The sequence below is a fragment of the Aristolochia californica genome, unplaced genomic scaffold (genome assembly GCF_029961685.1).
Source record: "Aristolochia californica isolate CCGP_79_NKW_82.1479 unplaced genomic scaffold, dmAriCali1.0.hap1 SCAF_16, whole genome shotgun sequence".
Taxonomy (NCBI): Eukaryota; Viridiplantae; Streptophyta; class Magnoliopsida; order Piperales; family Aristolochiaceae; genus Aristolochia; species Aristolochia californica.
Window position 1 is genome coordinate 5673678 of NW_027181837.1, and position 23011 is coordinate 5696688.

The 23011-nt window shown below is 35.9% G+C and overlaps 2 protein-coding genes across 2 annotated transcripts; one reads left to right on the forward strand and one right to left on the reverse strand.

Moving 5' to 3' along the window:
• Window positions 1-196: 196 nt before the first annotated feature.
• Window positions 197-7838, forward strand: LOC137952549 (uncharacterized). The gene is made up of 8 exons (XM_068799632.1): window positions 197-236; window positions 5638-5740; window positions 5969-6059; window positions 6210-6305; window positions 6775-6815; window positions 7183-7300; window positions 7395-7475; window positions 7563-7838. The coding sequence occupies exons 1-8, from the start codon at window positions 197-199 to the stop codon at window positions 7617-7619; spliced, it is 627 nt and encodes a 208-aa protein (XP_068655733.1). The 3' UTR covers window positions 7620-7838.
• A 749-nt stretch (window positions 7839-8587) lies between these two features.
• Window positions 8588-22981, reverse strand: LOC137952786 (kinesin-like protein KIN-4C). Its single transcript, XM_068799852.1, has 27 exons — window positions 22869-22981; window positions 22388-22593; window positions 21873-22019; window positions 21611-21763; window positions 21099-21349; window positions 20816-20997; window positions 20607-20731; window positions 20026-20062; window positions 19771-19862; window positions 19559-19672; window positions 19357-19470; window positions 16574-16660; window positions 16318-16483; window positions 15938-16038; window positions 15113-15211; window positions 14925-15038; window positions 14725-14841; window positions 14558-14638; window positions 14330-14401; window positions 14095-14217; window positions 13870-13955; window positions 12913-12984; window positions 12592-12819; window positions 12338-12482; window positions 10683-10781; window positions 9960-10547; window positions 8588-9277 (listed from the first exon to the last, which is right to left on the reverse strand). Exons 2-27 carry the CDS (start codon window positions 22544-22546, stop codon window positions 8948-8950), a joined length of 3882 nt encoding a protein of 1293 aa, XP_068655953.1. The 5' UTR covers window positions 22547-22593; window positions 22869-22981; the 3' UTR covers window positions 8588-8947.
• Between the last annotated feature and the right edge of the window lie 30 nt (window positions 22982-23011).

A 23011-nucleotide genomic window follows, 5' to 3' on the forward strand; every position in this document is an offset into this window, starting at 1 on the left:
GGTTGTTGCTTCAGTTTTGGATCCAAGGGTCAAATTAAGGTTTATTGAAATGTGTTTTCCAGAGATATATTCTAAGGAAGAAGCTACAATGAATATAAATTTAGTTTGATGCACCTTATATGAGATTTACGATGAATATGTATCCTTATATAATGTGGATATTAGAAATGAAGAGATTGCTTCAAGTACTAGTTCTATGGTTGTTTCCACAAGTCGTAGGCCTTCATCAAGTTCAGGTTGGTCAAAGTTAATGAAGTATGTGAAACAAGTGGATGTATTTAATTCATCAAGGTCAGAATTGAAAATTTATCTTGAAGGTGTATATAGTTGTGAGGGAACTTCACAATATGATTTTGATGTTTTAAAATGGTGGAAAGTGAATCATATGAAATTTTCGGTATTATCTAAAATGGCAGCAGACATCCTTGTAATTCTCATATCCACAGTAGCTTCATAGTCTACATTTAGTGTTGGTGGTAGAGTAATAGACTCATATCGTTCTTCCTTGGCACCAAATACAGTTCAAGCTTTGATTTGTGGCAGTGATTGGGTTCGGGCTCTTCACGGTGTAAAGAAAAATCAAAAGGTGAATTTCTTTGATTAATTATTTATTATGATATGTTTTAGTATATTTTTTAATTTTATTTATTAAAATTTTGTTTTTTGATTACAGCCTTAGAAGAATAGTGTAGAGATAATGCTACCAGCTACATGATTTTTCATGTTTTTCTCATCATGGTAATTTTAATATTTTTAACGACATTAAGTAACTAGTAGTGGAAGAGTATTTTTTTATCCGACAATAACTAATTTTATTTTTTTTGTTTTTGTTATATGTGGAGATTTTGCTCATGCAGGGACGTATATTATTTTCTAGCATGAAGAAAAACAACTATAGTTTATAAATTTATAATGGATTTATAGTTTTTATTTGGGTGATTGTAAATTGATAGTGATATTTTATTTAATTTTGTTGTGTTTGATTATTGTATGAAGTTTATTCATAATGTTATGCAGTGTATGGAATGTTTAGACTATTTTATGGAGTATATGGAGTGTATAAACAATTTCATGGAGTGTTTAGACTATTTTATAAAGTGTATGGAGTGTATAAACAATTTCATGGAGTGTTTATGGAATGTATAGACAATTTTATGGAGTGTTTATGCAGGTATTATGTATATAGATTATGCCCAATTTTAAGTAGAGGTCATGCTGAATTTTATACGTATTATATACATAGATTAAGCTCAATTTTAAGTAAAATGTATGCATAATTTTATATATAATTTATTTGATATATATTTTTTGAAAATTTTTAAATGTATGTTGAAGCTCAAACTCAGCTCGAGACGGGGCTCGGCTCGAAAGATTTAAATCAAGCTTGGCTCTAACATAGGCAGGTTCGGGCTCGGCCTGGCTCGACTCGACGCCACCCCTACCCAAGTCCAGAAAACCATGCTCTAAACAACTAAAAACGTGGGTTAAACTCATTATTTTATGAGTCACTGAGTCGACACGGGTTTTTAACTGATCGAGTCAGTTATGGGAGTCAGAACAAACTTGATACCCGAATCGCTCTATATTTAAAGAATTGGGTGGTTCAAGATCCAACTCGAGCTGGTTCCAGGTTCCTACCCCCAATTTTGAACCAAACTCATTTGTTTAAAATGTTATTTAATTTTTATTTTTAATTTAATATTTATTGTATTATACAAATCATCTCATGCATTTGTAACTAATGATTGTCTATGCATATTTTAATGTGTAAACACATTTATTTATTTATTATTTATATTTTAGTATTTCATATTTAATAATGTGTGTGAATATGTGAAGTGAACCAAAAAATTGCTATTAATGTCTCAATGCAATTTAAATATTTTCAACAATTAAGAATACTAGTGGTGTGTTGCTTGATGCAAATGATTTTTTTTATATCCTAAGCTAGTAAATTATACATGAAGGAAACTTAATGAATAATTAATCAGATTATTTGTTTATATGGCTAGTAAATTAACTATTAGCATTTGATATCTTCCTTGATGACTTATCTACTTTTTAATTGATAATGTATGTGAATATTTATATCATTAGATAATTTAATTAATAGTTTTTAGATGATTTTATAGATTTTTTAAACGAGTTATTGACCCATTTAATGTCGACTTGGTTGACTGGCCAGGTCAGGCTACCGACTTGGGTGACTATCTCTACTTGGAATTGCCCTAAAAGTCATTACGATTTTTTGTTAATTATGCATAACATATTATATATCAAAATAAAATTATTTTTTATCTATTTTTGTTATTTTATATATTTATTGGTCCACATCAACAACTTGCCTATTGTCCTTGTATGAAGTTTTAAGTTAGAAGGTATCCCTTGTAGACACATTCTTATCGTTTTAAAAAATGAGTATATTGATCAACTTCCTAAAGAGACTACACAAAGTATAACTGTCAGCTCAAATCATAGGGGTTGTGAAATTTGAGATGATGTAGTGCCCTTAACACCTCATTAAAGCAGTAAGTTGAGACCTATTTGGGTTAATTGGTTATATATAATAAATTGTTCTAATGAAACATATGCTTTTGCAAAAGAGAAAATATCCGCCTTTCACCGGTAGTTACTTTTGTTCCAATTACCTAAACAAGTGGAAAATGAATTTAGGAATGAGAAAAGTAAAAGTAATCCTTCGATCTATCCTCATGAGATTTCGAAAACAAAAGGTAGTGGTAAGATATTGAAAGTAGGTAAAGAGAAGGGAATAAAAGAGGCTTCTCGAATCAAAAGGTTGTGTCATGGTTGTAATGAAGAAGATATAAGGGTGTAATTGAGTTTTAGTGAGTAGGGGCATTATCGTCCTTACAGTTATTTTTTTTAAGTAATAAAAGGTGATTATGGTGGCTTCGAGCCGAGCCGGTTCGCGAGCCGGCTCGGTATCGGCTCGGTTCGATTCGTCATTTTTCGAGCTCGAGCCGAGCTCGAACACCGAAATCGGCTCGTTTACCTTAACGAGCCGAGCTCGACCGAAGCTAGGTTCGGTTCGTTGGCTCGCGAGCCGGCTCGAAATGAGTCGGATCGGCATGAATCGGTACGGGATCGCGAGCGAGCGGGGGAGCGGGAGCGGGAGCGAGAGCGAGGGGGGAAAAATTTTTCCTCCCCCCTCGTCACTGTCGACCCCTCCCATCGGTTGTTGTCGCCGCCTCTACCGCCGTCGTAGCTGTTCTCCGGCGTCTATACCGTCGTCGCAGCTGCTCGCCGGCCGCCGCTGTGTCCGTCCGTTCGATTTCTTCCTCTCCTCGCCGTCGCCTCTGTTTCCGTCGCCGCCGCTTCCGTCACCGCCGATTCCGTCGCCGCCAACTCCGTCGTGGCCGTCATCTCCGACGATAAATCCTCCCCGGCGCCGTAAGCCCCTTCCCTCGGGGTCGTCTCGGCGGAAAACCAGAACAGGGGAGAAATAATCTCCCCCTTCCTTGCGAGAAGATGATCTCGCACGTGCGAGATCATAAAATAAAAAAAAAAACTTTTTCCTCTGGAAAAAAATTAAAAATAAATTTTATAGAAATAATTTTCTATAAACTATTAGTGTCTCATGTTTTTTTAAACACTTTTCTAATTGAAATTTTTTATTAAAAATCATATAATTTTCAAAGTAAGATTTTTTGTACCAAGATGGGGTAGAAAACTGTATAGAAAATTTTTGAATAAGTATTTAACAGTTGATGCTGTAATACTTTTAGCATGAAATAATTTTCATTGCAATTTTGTGTTTGATATTTTATTTAATTAAAAATTTATCGATAAGTATAATAATATATTAGATTGATTATTAATTTTTATTTATTTCCCTAGAAGAGACAATAAAAGGTCCATTTAACTTTCCTAAGAAAATTTTAAAATATTTCCTATAATTTTCTAATAAGTCACTAATAGTAATAAGATTTTATTTAAAGGTTTTTTTTGGGAATATGTATCATAGGAAAAATACTTTTAGTTTTTCCTAGAATATAAATTTTTATCTAGGGGCACTAAGGAGGCCATAATAAATTATGGCCAAATTCAAAAATTACAAAACAAGCTAGACAACAATTGGAGTAAAAAATATTAATATTGGTGCATTTTAATCCATTATTGAAATTCAATCCTGAACCTCCCTTATCATTATATTTTTTAAAAATATATGCATAATTTTATATATAATTTATTCAAAGCCACCCCTACGTGTGAGATCATAAACAAGGAAAAAAAAACTCTTTGTCCCTTCCTCATGGCTCTTAAATAAATTGAAAAGATATTTTAGTAGAAATACGTTTCCAGGGACTAGTTTTTTCAATAAATATTGAAAAAACATTTTTAATAGAAATATAGGGACCATTAGTGCCTCGAATTTTTTCAAAATATTTTTCTAATTATAAATTCTTTTTAAAAAATCCTATAATTTTTCAAGTAAGATTTTCTTGCCAAGATGGTTTAGAAAACCATATAGAAAAGTTTTGAATAAGTATTTGACAGTTGATGATATAATACTTTGAGCATGAGGCAATTTTCATAGTAATTTTGTGTTTGACATTTTATGTGATTAAAATTTTATCGATAAGTATAATAATATATTAGATTAATTATTAATTTTTATTTATTTCCTTAGAAAAGGCAATAAGAGGTCCATTTAATTTTCCTAAGAAAAATTTAAAATATTTCTTGTAATTTTCTAGTAAGTATGTAATAGTAATATGATTTTATTTAAAGAATTTATAGTTTTTATTTGGGTGATTGTAAATTGATAGTGATATTTTATTTAATTTTGTTGTGTTTGATCATTGTATGGAGTTTATTTATAATGTTATGCAGTGTATGGAGTGTTTAGATTATTTTATGGAGTGTATAAACAATTTCATGAAGTGTTTATGGAATGTATAAACAATTTTATGGAGTGTTTATGGAGTGTTTATGCAGGTATTATGTATATTGATTATGCCCAATTTTAAGTAAAGGTCATGCCGAATTTTATACAAGTATTATATATATAGATTATGCTCAATTTTAAGTAGAGGTTATGCCCAATCTTATACACATATTATATATATAAATTATGCCCAATTTTATATAAAATGTATGCATAATTTTATATACATTTTATTCGATATATATTTTTTGAAAAGTTTGAAATGTATGTTGAGGCTCGAGTTCGGCTCGAAGCTCGGCTCGAACTCGTTGGGCTCGAGCTCGATAACAATTTTAGGCTCGAGACGAGGCTCGGCTCGAAATATTTAAATCAAGCTCGACTCGAACTCGTTGGGCTCGAGCTCGATAACAATTTTAGGCTCGAGACGAGGCTCGGCTCGAAGCTCGGCTCGAAATATTTAAATCAAGCTCGAGTCGAACATAGGCAGGTTCGGGTTCGGCTCGGCTCGATGCCACCCCTAATTTATGACGTAGAAAGCCGATTTTTTTATCCGGAGGGTAGTAATCGGTCCGGACCAAAACTCCGATTTGGTCTGCTGCATACATTAGGTTTGGCGGTTACGATGAACCGCAATATCGAAAATCACATATTCGGATCCGAGTTCCGACACGAAGGACCGGAGGCGGAGAAGTGGACGTGGCACGTTCAACGATTTCTTTGAAAGACAGGTGAGGAATCCCACTCTTTTCTCCCCCGGAAGCTGTGCTCCCACTCCATTTCAACAGTCCCCACGCTTCTATACGAAAAGAGCTTCAAAAAGCAAAGAACAACGTAAGATAATCGATTCAGTTTTTCTCTCCAGTTGCAAGCTTCCTTCGATTCCCGGCTCTATAAAAGCCCAAAGGTCACCAAATTTGCTTCCCATAGACCAAATTTTCTAAATCAAAATCCCGATACTTCACCAATGCCCCGAAATACAGAACCAGTCATCTCTCAAAGAAGCGCCTCTCCTTCGGTGAGGGTTAGGGCGAGGGGTGACCCTTTTTTGTCTGTTTGCAGGTGCTTTAGCTTGTTGACTGGCGTAACTGCAGTTCTTTGTGTTTTTGTGAATGGTCTGGCTGCGGTTAGATCTTTCAAGCACGGATCTGATGTAAATGGATCCCGCCCGCTACTTTTAAAATTTTATTGTTTTAGTCTTTTCTTCTTCCGTCTTTTGAGATTGTTTGAGTTTTAGAATTTGTTTGTCCTAGCTTTTTCTGTCTTTTGAGATTGTTTGAGTTTTGGGTTTTGGTATTTTTAGATATTTGGTGGAATCTTACGATGCTATGCGGTGGTGATTGCGTTATTCGTGGCAGCTGCAGAGACGGAATGGGCGATCATACTGAGATTTTGGAATGTGAGTTTTTCATTTAATTTTTCTTTCTTTATTGTTTTAGTCCATGATTTAATGTGTTTTTAAGTTAATGTGATGGCTGCAAAAGGGATATGCAGATACAAATAGCTTATGTTTTGATGCAACCTGAGCTCCTCTCCGTTTGTTATTTCTCAGTTTTGTTATTTGTTGTTTTTCCTCTGTGGAAGTTAGTTTCTGTTTTAGTGCCTTGTATGTATATTTTTCTTACAGTAATGGTTAGTGCCGCTTTATGTTATAATTCCTAGTTGGATGTGTTTTCTCCTGATCATCTAGTGGAATCGATGCAGTCTGAAGTCCCCTAGCAACCTCCTTCACAGAGTTTTGCTATATTTTGCTTTGTCATTCTATGTTCCTACACATTTCCTTGGACTTTATTTTCACTCATGCTACTTTTAAGTTTCTGTTTTTTATTTTTTTAGTGAAGTGTGTTGATTAATTATTAATCATGTAGGTGTTGGAATATTGGGTTGCAAGGGGGATGCTACAGATATTGTATGTGCCTTTTCTCACCATATGGATATATCATTATTTTAGAAAACAATGGAGCTCTCATATAGTCCCTGACACTGGAAGTACTCTTTTTGAGTTTTTTATTGGCAGCAATGCCTGCTTAAGTGTCTGTAATCTGAAATTCGGCTTTAGTTTTGAATGCTAACCATCTTAACCTTAATATTAATTCCCAATATGCAAATACACTCACTAAGATCTTTATGATATTGACCGTGTCAATTGTATTATCCACAGCTTAAGAACCTTTTGGAAAAGCATGAGCACAGTTTCCACCTACCAAGGACATTTCATTTTTGCCATAATTTGTAGATTTGAACTGCTAATGGACGGCCTAATCTTTTTTGTTCAGTGTTGCTGTGATGACCAGAGCTTTCCCTGATTTTAAAGGAGAATCTAGAGACCTCATTTTCCTTCAGGAGTTGGCGAGCTACCTGCTTCTTGCTTGTGGTCTGATTTATGTTATTTCTGTAAGATCAACATGTCTTCAAAACGGAGTATAGTGTAATTACATCGAATGGTAACCATTTGTCATCAAACTTTAATTGAAAGACAAATTTCCAGGGAGTGCTGTGCATTGGTTGCCTCAAACGTGCCAGGATGCGAAAAGAACTAACAAGAGAACAAGCAGCCAAAGATTTAGAGGTAACTCACTAAAATTTGTGAGTAATATATTACTTCAAGGTCTCAGTTTCTCATCTTTGAACATTTTGAGTCACATAATAACTCCAGGAATTGGAGCGCCGAAGGCAGGAACTTGAAGCATTGTTAATTGCAGAGCGAGCGTAGCTGACTCTGTTGTGCTTAGCAGGTGAAGGAAAGGCAGAGAGGAAAAAGAGTTTATGTAAATGGAGCCAAAGTATTTCATGTAATTGCCGATCATGTTTTACAAAATTTGGTGCTGAAAAGCATGTGTGTACTCATCTTGTAGATAATCAAATTCAAACTCTCAAACCTACATTTGTTAGCAGCAAGAATTAGAGGAAAGTGTTGGAGGAAAGTGTTGGAGTACGCACTAAAGACTTTGTTTCCATTGTTTAGAAACTGTTGTGGGAGAAAAGAGGAAAAACCCCTCCCCAAGTTTCACTTTCAAAACTATCAACTATTGAAGTCAGATATCTTACAGATTTCTAGTAATAGGAAGAAAAAGAAATGAGAGAAACTTCAACTGGGCATAAATTGATTCGCCTTCTTTTCTTGGCTCTCTTTTCATGCCCTGACAGCCTAAGAGCTGCCACAACTCATTTTTGCAACCTGTAGAAGCAGTTTGGTCTGGCTTTATTGCTGCTCACTGATGTCTGTTAGAGCTTGGATACCTCAACTTTATCAGCTTTTATTAGCTAGTATTAAGAGCATGTATTTCTCATATTAGAGCTTGCATCTTTTTCATTCTTGTTTTACTAGTTTTGTCCATTGGTTTTTTTTCTTTCTCTGCTTGATTTATAACTCATTGAGAAATCAGCCTTTCAGAATCAATCTCGGTGAGTCAACTTGTAACTAAACATCCAGGCATGAGAACACTGATTTTAGTGAGCAGAAGAGAAAAAGAAAGGGTTAAAATCATTGAACTCCAAGCTGTTTCTTTATCATGTTAGAACCCTAGTTTAAACCTTCCAATCCACCAGTAAAACCACCGTCTCCTTCCAGCTAAAAATTGTACTTGTTATTTATTCACACCGCTGTCTGGCATATTCTTGGCAGCTTTGGAGGGTTTCATATTTCTAATGGCAGCAGCTTCACAAATAACAGAAGGATTAATTTTTTACCCACTGAAAAAAAGAACCAAACTGATAAACTTGACTGTAATTAAAGTTGAAACGAAACATGATACAAGATCTTGGAGTAACCAAATATGCAAGATCTTGGAGTAACCAAATATGCACATGCTTCTTATACAAGATTAATGATTACACAACATCACCACTATCAGAACAAGGACATGAAGGCAGGCCATGGGAAAGCATGTTGTTTACCCAGTTGGCCCTAACTGCCCCTCTATGGAACTCTAAATTTCCTTCCTGAGATCCTCCAGAAGATTGGACGACAGGGCTACTGATCTCCGGGGAAGAAACTGTTAGGGCATGATGGAAAAAGCCACTCTTCATTTCACAAGATAATCAGCTCCTGTTCTCCTTCTCCAGTTCTCTGAACTGCCGGGGAGGGCTTCTTGCGGTGGGTCCAACATCTTTGTCACCCAAAGCTTCATCTGAAATAGTATTTGAATTTCGCTCTCTCAAGGGATTGCTATTTATGGTCACAGAGGCCATAGCACGCGGGAATTTCAATGGAATGTCAATTGGTCTAACTGTTTCATTTGTCGGCTTGTGGGCTTCAGTTATATCTCCTGACTCAGCAGAAGCTGGTGGCGTGTTCTGTATTATCTGAACTACTGATTTCTTTCCCCACTTCTTTCTCTGGTTTTGCTGCCTTGGTGCCCCTGAGTTGACCTGCATCATCATTTCCTTAGGTTAAGGTCCCAAATGCTTATAATCATAATCATTGATGGCAAATATAACATCCTGGAAGAATTATAAGTTTAGCTGTTGAGAGGTCAGACAATTTTCAGCATTTCTGAAATGGCCATCTAAAGGAGCTAATAAATGTACGATCACAGTGGCCTCTCGGTTAGCATGAGATCTCTATCATATTTAGTATATCTAACTGTCCTAATTGCGGGAACATAAATTAATATGAACACAGGAGAACACAGTTGATATGAAAAACTATTTGGTGCGAAACAGGAGATCGGACGGCTGAGATAGCATATTTCACACCAAATGATTTTTCGTATTGGATCAGCCCTCCACAGGAGACATTACAAAGATAACTTCAGTTAATGAAAAGGAAAAAAATATCTCAAGAAACAGAGCAGCATTGGATTATCAACATTTGCACAAACACTTCCAAAGACACAAAAACAAAAGCAATCACAACCTCAGCTGCAGCATACGTCCTACCATGCTCAAATTTACACATCGGTTCCTCTTTACTGGTCAGACGCCCAGCCACTGCCAAACATGTCTCACCTCCTTCAAGTCCCCAGTCTATGTTAAGTGTACTACGTGCATGTTTGTAGACACAAAACCCCACACAGAAACAGAGAGAAGGAGAAAGAGTGAAAGAACGTACAATTTTATTGCCAATATCTGATAGTGGTTTTCTCTTTGGACCATCGTCTTCTGTTACCTCGACAGGCTTCTGACCAAACGCACTCTGAAGCAGCAAAGCACCATGAGTAGCAAGTTCCTTGCTTCTATCCAAATCTGACTCCAAAATGTCCTTATCACCTCCAGTTATCTCATCCTGCGGTGACTCCTCTCCTTCTGCACTGATGAAGTCTGCTAACCTGTTCGCACATTTAGTGGGCATGCATCCGCAAGTGTCCCCACATGAGGTGCCAGCATTTCGGCATGCACATTTAGAGGTTTTGCATTTAGAGTACCTGCTACAAGAGCAACACGTCTCGAGGGCAGATTTGGTGACCATAGGAGGGCAAACTGCTTCATCAGATGTGTTCTCAACCTCTATCGGTGTGAGTAGCACTGTCTTATGAGGCCCAGGTTTTAGGTCCTTCTTTGGCCACACCCTTTTGGATTGTTTTAGCTCAGATTTCTCCCATTCAGAATCAGACGCCATGTCAGAGAGGTAAGAATGATCTGATTCTGATGTGTCCATATCATCCAAGCCCGTCCAGAAAATTTGAGAACTTCGTGGACACTGTTGCCAAGCGGTAGAATTAAAATGAGTGAACAAAGATCTCATTGAAAAACATCTAAATAGATGGATAAATTCACCATAAAAAATAAATAAACTTTACCATCATAAATAGGTAAATTGAAGTAAAAAACTTGCCTTTCGTAGATCATAGTTGTGCCCTTCTTCCCCATTGTTTGAGTTTTGAGCTTCAGGTCTGGCATCAGTTTCCATAGCAGCTTTCTTTAGACTGACATTCTGTCTCAAAGATGTATCAAAGAAGCGTGCATAGTAAGTCTTTGTGAACGCAGAGTAATAGTAAAGTAAAAGAACACAGAGTAATAGTAAAGTAAAAGGCCAAAAAAAAACAGTAACAGAAATCAACCTCAACAAAGTCAGTATTGATTGACAAAAGCCTATCAATACCAAGTAACCCAATGACCCAGCCTCTTATTAATAAGGGCAGTTCAATTTAAGATAAAGTGAGTGACAACAAAAGAACAGTAATAGCTTTTGAGAATAAAAATTTTGACCTGAAATTTTAGTATTTCTTTTCTTTTCTGTAATTCTCTCAAAATAAACAGGGTTACTTTTTAATTGATATTTTGGTTCATATTATTGAGGCATTCTCTACACAGGTTTGGGAAAAGAATCTCATGTCGTCAAGCCAATTTACCGGGTTTGCAGATCACTGGTACGAGAAAGAAATTTGGAATGTTGTTTTCTAAGCTGTAAGAAATGGCTATACTTGTTGCCAGAAATGGCCTTACTGGATAACACTTACCAGCTTACTTGCTATACCATTTGATAATTTTTGGCTCCTCAATCCAGTCTATTTGATCAACTTCCAAGCACACACATAGTAATGAACATAAGCAATCTCAGCAAAGATCAAAATGTAATATATAAAACCACAATAATGAGTACTACACATAATACCAGAAACTCTTTGTGGGCTCGTGTTTTCATGGGTATTCATCTTGGTAACCAAAACAAAACCTTTCCAAAACTTGAAAAACATTTTCGAAACTTTCAAGAGACATTTTGGGAAACATTTTGTGAAAGCACAAAAACTCCTCAGTTTTTATTTGGGAAGTTCCTCAGAAGTTCTCTATTATATATGTTTCCTCAAAGACTGAGGTCCAAAATTACAAAATAAAGTGTTTTGTTCAAATAAAGCATTTCACTAAATAAAACCCATTAAAATCATTATTCTTTTATTTTATTCAACAATTGTTGTCAATAAGAGTTAGCATTAATTACCTTTCTATATCTCATTTTAAGGTACAACCTACAGGAAAGTCTCGTTCAATTCTTTGTTTCTTACAAGTTTCAAAATGGTTTCTTGTTTTTTCCTCAATGTTTTAAAGTAAATTCTCAAAAATTTATCATCATTTGTTGGTGTTGCATTTCCTATAAACATCTTGGCCATTTTCCGTTCTATTTCTTGTTCTGCTTCCTGTTCATGTTTCCTGTTCTGGTAATTATTGTCCTACCAGTCAACATGTAAATGTCAAAGGAAAGAAATGATTTAGGTCAATGCTTGAACCAAACAATATTAAGATAGGACACTAATAATTTCAGCAATTAATCAACAATAAGAATCATTGACAATACAAAAACATATTCCCAAGAAAATGTATTAATCAGCATGGACTGAACATAGTATACATCATATATCACACATGATCCTGGTAAACCAGAAAGGAGATCGAAGATGTGTTGAAAGTATTAATATTTTGCTTGTACCACACTTCAAAGAGGTATTCATGACAAAACATGCCAATCAACAGAATGTGATCAGATAGACTAACCAACAACTTCTCCGGTTGGTGCATTTCTGCCATCTTTGCTTCCAACTGGCGTAACATACTACTTAGTTTGACCACCTTCTCCTTCTGCTCTTTTACAACTGAATCCTTTTCTCTGCAGTCCAATTCTCTATCCCGCAACTGACATCTGATCAAGTCACATAAAACAAATGCAAACGGAGTTCAGTAAACAACAGTTAAATTAGTGCTTGCAGCCTTCCTTTAATAGATATATAGTTTTAGGGCAGATTTCATACTTTGAAGAGGACGCCAGGTTGAACAAATAATTCATTAGATTCTTTGCTTCAGCGAGGGAATGGACTTGATTCCAACGACCTTTTCCACTAAATAATCTCTCCCTCTCTTCTGCCTCAGATAGTTGTGATGCCATGGCAACAAGGGTGCTAGATGAAGTAGCCAGCATGTTTTCTAGGGCAAATATTCTCGAATTTCTAGCTCCAGGGGACATTGCTGAAGGGCAGTCCCTGCAGAATGTAGATGACATTCAAATGTAGGGTACAAATGTACTAATAGGAAATCGTATACATGCATATATGCATAAAAGCTACTGAACTCACCCTACTGTGTTCTGCTTAAGCATTTGAGATTCTTCTTTAAGTTTAGCAACCTCCTTAGCCATTGTAGTCCTCCTGTTAAAAACATCATCAATTAAAGTTGAATGCATGATGGTAAACTGAAGGTGGGAACAGAGTCAAATAATAAATACACAAAAGACACCTAACCTGTAATATTGGAACAGAAACAAAAAAGTGACCTAAGCAGAAAGAGATTAGTGTAAAAATTAAAATTCTTAGAGGTTAAGTTTGCACTTCCAATCTCTAGGCAAAACAAAGAGCCCGTAGATTTGCATTTTAATTGATTTTAAACCTACATAAAATTGGGACAATCATGACCTTTGGTTTGAACATCCTACCAAGTTAGAAAGGGTTTTGAAAAGAAGAGAGCAATTTTATCAAAAGATATACAAAGAGATAATGCTTTGACCTTGAAATCTATGATCTATCTCTTTCTATAAAATGCCAAAAGATACCAATCTTATGCGTGCTAACTACAGTTGACAATTGTGACCTAGTCCAACCATTAAAACCTTTGAGTTCGTAAGCAATGATTATATAAGACTAGACACAAATTCTACAACCATAAGACGACCAAGATACCCTTCCAATACAGAAAAACTAGCTTTTGCACATCTGACTAATTAGAAGTGTTTGAACTTTTTGCTGATTCAAGCTCCTTTCCTCCAGCAAGGCAACCTTCTCTCCTATATAATGCAACTTTCATAAATGTTTCTTTTATGTATTAAACTTTTCAGACTCTTCACCATACTCAAGCCCATCTTTTTCAAGCTCTTTCTGCTTCAGAGGAGGAAAAAGAAGAATTTAATTATGCAAACTCACTCTGTATGATTATTTTTTTAAAATTTTGATGTCATTGACAAACTACACAATATTTCTTTTTGAACCAAGGGAACAAATAAAAATCACTTAATTATTAGAACAAGTGTTGTGCCTTACTCTTCCATCTGCCTCTCATACTTTGATCGAACTTCATGCACCCGAACTGTAACTTCCAACTCATGTTCAATTGCCTGCATTAATGCCTTTTCACCATAGAAAAAAAAAACATAATGAGAAAAGTATTTAGAAAATCGTTTGCAGCAATTATCAGAATACAACAGCAATTAAATACATTAAAGGTGTAGATTATTAACAAATAATTCAGATAGAGTTCTCAAGCACCTGGATGCTAGGACCACTCCCATTCCTACCACCTATCTCCCGTGCAGATGTCTTTCGAGCTTCTAGAAGCTCTTTCAGTCTTTTAGTAGCCATAGCAGCTTCCTCTGACTTCCGTTGCAAAACCTGTCAGTGAAAAACAAGAGCATGTTAGTCTCAATCAATAAAGCACCATAGTTGCTTTTTTTCCAACAATGAGAAGAAAATATTGGCTTATCACTGCCATAAGGATCTTTACCATCTTTTGCCTCTGATTCAGAGCCAACAATTTATGCATCTCATATTCATTTCTCCTTCCCTCCTTCCGAAGCTATTAATGGGGAACGATTGAAATGTTCATTATGATCAGTATTGGTTTGCACAAAAAAAACAGAAAAAAATTAACTAGACCGGATATCTATTAACACTTGAATTGTCCTTTGAGGGGGATGACTGTTCAAGAAACTTTCACTCTCCTTGTCTATACCTGAAGAACCTCCTTTTCCCTCGAAACCTTCCATGCCCTAAACTGCTCAGACTCATGCTTGATCTTATGTTGCAGCTGAACCTACACATTGATGCCAACAACTAAATGAAGGAAACCATCACCTAATTCAGTACTAATCAAACTTTCATCTAGCAAAGAGGGACCACCTTTTGAGATTTTATTCTTTGGATCTCATCCTGTAGCTTTTTTGCTGCATCATCGCTTTTCTGCTTTTGCCTCAAAAGCTGTGATTGTGCATCTTGCTTCCTCTTCAACTCTGACACCTAACACAAAAAATAAGAAGTTTGTTTAACTTCTACATGTGTATCATATATCCTCTACCACGATAATGTCACTCTTGACCAACCTGAGATTCAAGTGCATTCAGCTTCTGAAGATATTCTTCTTTTAACTTTTGAGCACCATCATCAGAGGAAGATGAAATATTTGCAAGATTAAGACGCAGCTCCTCAATCTCTTTCTGCAATATATAAAGAATGAAAGAAATCAGACAAGATGAGAGACAATGAAAACAACTTTATGGTAGCACATTACCTGCAAATCTTTCTTTTCCTGTTCTAAATCCAATAATTTCTTCTCATAGTGTTGCTTGAGCACTGATGTATCAGCCTTTGAGAAATTTTTCATTTGCGCCTTCAATAAGCAGAATGGAGACTATTAGAACAAGGTGAAGAAAAAAATATTTTCGAAAGCACAAAATGACCAAACTAAGATCATGTGCAATGAATTTTTTAGATCTTCATAACAACCATTTCCAGTTTTGCTTCTTTTTTTATTTACCATTAAAAAGAAATTTATAAGCACAGTCCTTTGGCCTGGCAGTAAGAGAGGAAATCTCAGTAAAAAATAGACAAGAAACCAACATAGACTGAAAATTGCAGCACAGCAAGACATGAGATCAACAAATAAACTAATACAAGCATAGAAGTACGGAAAAAAAATTAAAGACTCAATGCACTGATGTATGGCAGCCTAGTTCTCTTCATTATTCAGCTGAAAAGTTTTTCAGATAATAAAATAATACGGAGTATAAGCAAACAATGCACAAGTGCTGGAGACACTCCAACAAAAAATGTGTTAAATGTATATTCACCAAAGAACTTTCTTTTCACACCAGAAATCATTGTTCAAAAATAATCTCTTAAACCACCTGCATGCTTCTTCAATGCCCACTGACTTTAATAATGAAGTACATGCTTCATTGTTCATTCATAATTTGGACATGATACAGCTCCAAAATAAAAACATATAGAAGAAGTTACCACTGAAGCAATGAATTGCAGACACAAGACAGTAAGGTGAAATTTCTATTCTGGGGCCTCCAAAGTAAGAGAAAAGCTTCAACCATGCAATCATTACCTCTTTCAGCTCAAGTCGTTTGTCCAACTCTTGGAGCTCCTTATCTAATTTATCTTGGATGGAGGAATGTTCCCTCTCCTTTTCAGCCTCATCAAGCTCATCTATAAGCAGATTCAAACATGAAACCACAGTTGAAATGAAAATCAGTCAAATGCAAGAAAAAACTACTAAAAACAAAGATGAAAATCAGTCTTCTAAAATGAAATATCTCACACGCAAGAAAAACAAAGACTAAGTATAACAGCCACAAAATTTCACATATTTTATGTTTTTTAAAGGAACTGGAACCTAATTATATCATATCTACCAGAATTTTCCTATGGTTCAGTCTGCTCCAAGAATTAACTGATCAAAAGTTTGATAACCCTTTGATGACATACCACTGAGGCTAGGGCAAAATGACTCTTTGGAGTGGAGCTCTTCCTCCTCCAATTCAAGGCAACCAATTAAGCTATTCTTGTTGGAGTTACTAAAGCTTTGAAGCCTGTACAACTCCCCTTCCAGCTCTTGAATCTTCGCAACATAATTTCTCAGTAAATTAGTATCCTGTAAAGCATGTACAAAAACAAGAATGAGACATTCATATCAATATCAGCACAGGCTGATGGGAAAGATAGTAGAAAAAAAATTGTATACCTGATTTCGATCAATGTCATCAATCTCCTCCCAGGACTTTCCCATTTTAGCTGATTGAATTTTCATCATCAACTGGTCTTTCTCAACCTGTTTAGTTGGTGTAACACAAAGGTCAATAGGGGCATTGAGTATATCAAGGGAAAGATAGACATTAAATAGTCAGAACAGTTTTTCATTTTTGAAGGTAGGAGAAAACAGAGTTGCAAGCTTTCTACAAGACAAGCCTACATATCAACAAAAGCTATGAAAACTATCTTTTCTGAATGAAGCCACTTCCAAATAGTATGTGACAGTTCTGGAAGATAAGTCAGAAGATGAACATAAGCTATTTTCAACTGCCGTTTCTAAATGGAGCCAAGCCATATTGTTATCAACAGGGGCATCGAGTATATCAAGGGAAAGATAGACATTAAATAGTCAGAACAGTTTTTCATTTTTGAGGGTAGGAGAAAAACGAGTTGCAAGCTTTCTACAGAACAAGTCTACATATCAACAAAAGCTATCAAAACTATCTTTTCAGAATGAAGCCACTTCCAAATAGTATGTAACGGTTCTGGAAGATAAGTCAGAAAATGAACAGAAGCTATTTTCAGACTGCCGTTTCTAAATGGAGCCAAGCCGTATCGTTAGAAAACAGTATAAAGGGTAGTTTGGTAACTTTACATAGGCTATACCTCCTAGTTAGCATATTATTTTACTCAGAATGTTTAGGTGTCCCTATGGTTTCCTTTTCATGTAATTGGAGGTGTAGAGTGGGAGTTATAATAAGCTAAGTGTATAAAGGTATTTGTGTCTTTGTACTCTATTTTTCACTTAAGTTATAAGTTAGGGATCAAGTTTGAACCCTAACAAGAGCTGCTTAATTGCTCTCTTGCAGCAGTCATCTCTCTCCTATTTCTCTTTTTCTTTCTTCCTTAATCTTCTTCATTCCATCATTTCACACATATAAAAGAGCATTTCCAAGACTCCGATTTATCAGGTTTCTACTTTTTTTCTGCCATTTGCAATTCACCACTCTACTCACCATTCACTATGCACATGGAATCAAAAGATGATCTGGTATCTTGTTAGCAAATTTAAGCTAGGTCATAGAAATGTACAAAAAGAGGTTATTAACAATTGGAGGTCATCACTTCACTGCATTTTTACAAAATTAAACATCTAAGAAGTTAAAGAGTACCTCTTTTATGAAAGAAGCCAGTTGTATATCAATAGGTGAACTCAAGACAGAAATTTTTCTAGTGGTTAGAATTGCCACTGTTGGTGAACATAGCTCAAGAATTGTTGGAAGATGGGCCCAAGCCCACATGACCCTGGAAGGCCCACACATCCAAGTGTGTGTGGAAGATGGCCTCAAGCCCAAAGACCAAGGAGAAGGCCCACAGGCCCACACAGTGGTGGCATGATGGTAAATAAAGAGTATCTCATAAAGATGGCACTAATGTAATTAGTTTATGATGTATGTCTCTTATTCACTCTTACTAGGGTGAAGGTATTCTTGTAATATTAGTACTTTTGGTATGTATAAATACAACTTAAGGGGGAGGGTTTGGACAAGTCCATTACCCTAATTTTCCTTCTCTTTTCTCCAAATTCGTAACTCTTCATCTTCTCCTCCTAAAACCTTCTCTCCACAACTCTTGTTCTTCTTCTCACCCCTTAATCCTCTTCTATTGTGATTACACATCATTGAATGATAAGTTTCAACAAGGTATCAGAGCGAGAAATGATCTAAGATGTAAAAGGAGAAGAAGATAGAGAAGAAAAGAGGAAGATTAGGGTAATGGACTTGTCCAAACCCATAAAATAAAGAAGTCATCTCCCATACAAATACCATAAAAAATCTCTCATTTATCCAAGATAATCTCTCAATGAATATCAATTCACTTCTGAACTTCCAATTATTTACCTTTGCATCCCATAGAAAATAATATCATCGAAAATATATTTCTTTTTTTTTAAGAACTCCAAAATATATTTCTTATTAGAACTACACTAAGCACTACTTCTAAATGTTCAAATAATCAAAATTCACTATGCTTCAACTGACTTCAGAAACTACCATAGCTTAAGCTTTTCAACTTAATATATTTTGTAGCATTGACTAACTAGGTGAAAGCATTCAGAAAAAAGAAAATGAGCATTTCACATGCAACTATGAAAATCTACTTTTTTAACTCCAAATTGGCAACAGAAACAAATTCCTGAAAGATTCTATTTCTATAACTTATGCCTGTCCAAAAAATTTCACATACTATTTTATGGATGATAATTTTGTCCATTTCCAAAAGAAAAGTTACATCTGCTAACCTGCCTCTGGAATTTTCTTTTCTCTTCAATGCTGATTACAACACAGGTTACAGCCCAAACTTTGGTTAGACATAGGGCCAAGACTTCACACTAGAGAAATTATATTGCTTTTCAAACTTCATCCAAGGCTACAGCCCAAACTTTTAGTTCCCTTTCTTTCGTTGTAATCTTTGTTTCCTTGTTTTCTTTTTTCTTCTTGTTTGTTGGGGGCTTTCCCCCTTCCATTGCCTCTTGGATTTTAATAAAATCCTGTGCCTTTTGAAAAAAAAAATTCACAAATCACTCCAAATTTTCCTTGACGACCACCTAATACTTTAGGGGTCTAAAATAAGGAAAATTAATAAATTTAAGTCAGTTTATTACTTAAATAAGTTAGCTCATATATTTTGTTTCACTTATATAACTTCTACCACATATGATTGTAAATTCTATGTCCTTAGCAATAAGAGTTGCACCTATCACTGTGAGTATACCTGTGCATCCAAAGCACATTGAGCCAAACGATCACAAGTGATTTGACTCTCTTGAAGCTCCTTGCGTAGTTCTACATTACTTGCTTCAAGGGTTGAAATTCTGTATCGAAGAATCTACACCAAGAAAAAAGAAAATGATACAACATGTTGAAACATCAATTTGTTTAACAAATAATAACCGCACATCTCAAATAAAAGTTACCTGAAGCTCCTCTAATGGTGCCCCTTCACCACGCAAGAAGAGGAGCTCAGCTTGCAACTGCTCGAGCTGACTCCTCATCCTTTGCATCTGTGCAGCCATTGGATCCCGATTTATCTACATGTAAATCAGTGCATTTAGACCATCTCATCATTGATAAGAGAGATAAAAGGAAGAGAGGGAGGGTGATTGTCCCATTCCATTGACCAACATACAATAGCCTTATTCTGAATGTTGCGAGCTCGATTTGCATATTTCAAAGTATTAAGTGTTTCCTCGGCATTTGTATCTGCAGGACTGACACAAGCTACGCAAAAGAAAAAAGAGAATCATTTCTATATCCAAATAGAAGAGAAGCCAGAAAACAGAAGTCAGATTTGTTTAGGCAACTGAATTCCGACTCTCCTTGAAGCCCAGGTTATCCCTGGTTTACCTGCAAAAGTATATAGCTAATAACAATGTAAACTAACCTATCATAACTGTTTTAGTGTTACCGCCAAGTGAATCCTGCAAAATAAAAAATTGTCAAACAATATAGAAATATTTAAAAAATAAAAGAGTATTTCTTCAAAGGAAGGATTACCTACTCCTTTATATGGAAAGAATTTTTTAACACCATATAAAAGACTCACCAAGTAACATGATGAAAGCAACATTTGGACTCTTGTATTAAAAATGAAAGTAGTAACAGCTGATTGAGTTCTTTGCAAATCAATGAGAAAAAAAAAACATTTACAATTTTCTTCTAAAATTAATGCAGGTTTTGTAATGAAAACTATCAAATGATTTCCTTCAGGCTGAGCATATGGCAAGAAGTCTACGCATAGAAACCACCTAATAGTTGCTATTGATTTCATGGGAGGAATGGGTGCTGAAACACAAAATAACTGAGCCCCAAATTTATATAGGGTCTAGAGTAGGAACGAGAATATGTTACTACAGAACTGTCACATATGAAACCAGATAAGCATGTTTCAAGAATCTAAGGAAAAACAAACAGGATGAAGACAATATCAAAAAGAGGACAATCCAACTAAAAGAATCCCCTTGCCTGCAGTAAGCGTGTTAGCTTGCTATCCCGATATGGAACATGCCCTCCTTCTTTCCGTTTTTTGTCATCACCCAAGGCACTTATCACATTACCCAGAGCGAGTAAACCTTTATTTATATGAATCCCTATATACAAAAACTGTGTTAGAAAGTAGCCACCAAAACCAAAACCCATCAACAAACTCTACAAACATAGTAAAACATATTTACCTTCTTTAAAACGCAGCCCATCTGCTCCAGTCCGTTTTGCACGTTCAGAACCAGCTAGATCCACCAAATGAAACTTTGCACAAAGAATATCATCAGCAATTTCATCATTGATAGCACCAGCATTTGTGCAGTCAGGGATTTTCTTTTGATCTATACTTATTGTAAAAATAGCATGTGATCGACTACAAAAAAGAAAAAAAGCACAAAAAAAGAAAGTTAGGTGCCAGCATGTAGTAGAGAGAGAGTGTAGCAATATTCACATAAATAGAAAGTTTAAGTTAACCTCGACTGACTATTCATGTTTGTACTCCCAGTAGCACGACATAGAGAACCTCGAGCCAAAAATGAGGCCATTTCTTCTTTTGATCTAACCTCTGCCTCTGTGACGCCGGCAAGGGTTATTCCACCATTGACTGTCTCTCTAATCTGAATAGGAGCTTTTGATATAGCTGAAGTTTTAGCAGCAGTAACATCGTTTTTAGTAGGACAAACTGGACTCTGGTCTAGTAAATCAAACACTTCTTCCTTGAAGATCTGTGAGCCAAGAAACTTTCGTAAGTGGACTGTGAGAAAATTATGGTGGAATGTTATCATCAACATGAACAGGTTACAAGTAATTAAAAGGTCACACATATAGGAGGGAGTTGCTTTTAGTGGGTTGTGTATGTCTGAACCAAATAAACCATGTATTGCAACATATCAAAGCTTAATACTTCCAATCATCAAATATCGACAAATTAATGCACAATAAAATCCAACTAAAAGACTCAAGGCTAAGTGCAAAGTAGTCAGTACCTCGATAAATGACACTCTAATTAGAAACTCTGTGCTTTCTTTCAATGCTTCTACTTTTGAAAATATGCTATCCATTACTTTTGGTATTATTCCGCAGCTATTTGCATCTGTTGTATAATTAGTTCCCATTGTGTAGGTCTTGCCTGAACCAGTCTGAACCAACAAGAAGAAACAAGATAACAGAGCTTGTACAACACTAAGCCGATTGAAATTTTTTTCCAGAGAAAAATATCTTTTCTATATTAACCAAAGCGTGTCTGACCTGTCCATAAGCAAGAACAGTGGCATTGTATCCATTGAAAAGTGACTCAACCAATGGAGCCACACAATCATAAAAAATTTTAGAAGATGGAGCTCCACCACCTCCAAAGACATGATCGAACGTGAATGCATGAGAACCTATCTGTACCTGTGTAACCAAATGAAAACAGTTCTCTCAGAGTTCCTTTTTTCAAACTAAAAAACAAATGCTCTTTTAATCTGCGATCCAGTACAGAATAATTTTAGAAATTGATGGTGAGACAGAAAAAATTTAGGACTCTCTATGTGCCATGTCTAAATCAAACCAATTTTTACCTTGCAGGAATTCGAAAAATAAGTGGGGAAACACATAGGCTTGCTTCCTTGGAGGAAGCAGTAGTAAGGAAAACAACGACTTAACAGACATGAACTAAGCAAATGATGCCAAGAACACCAAGTAAAAAGTGAAACCGAATACAATGGGCTTAGTTACGAAGCATAAAACTAAACCAACAAAATCAAACCACGACTGCATACCTGCGGTTCCCCTGGCGTGACTGTCACGCAGTCAGTGCATCCTACAAGTAACTCTGTCGTAATCAACGGCCGGATATTAACCGCAACTTTGACACATTGTGAAGTGTCCTTCTCGTGAGCATTACCCCCGGCAACTATTTTCGTGTCTGTGGTCTCCATAAACCAAGCTTCCGAAAGAAGCTGACGAAACCTAGAACCTCCAACCCCTGAGAAAATAAAAAATAATAAGACAACAATTCAAATAATGCACAAGTCCGAGACGCTTCTGAAGCTGAGCCGGGAAGCAAAACCGAAACATCACAGATCAACAAAGCATCATCTACAAACTTCAAAGCCAAAGCTAGAGGAAAACGCTAAAAACAACGAAGAGATCTCGAATAGGTGGATGGATTTACAGTGAACTAGCGACTGGTAACATTTGACAAACAGAGCAAAAAACCATTAAAGGATGAAGCTTTTTGGAACAATGGAACCGTGTTACCTCAGATCGATGTGCTCTGCAATGCGGAGATGTAATGAAGGAGATGGAGAGGGGAAGGAGGGTTTGCTGTATGTCTTTCACGGACAGAAACGAGGAAAAATGTAATGAAGGGAAGGGTGAAGAAAGGGGAGATTTAATTGGAT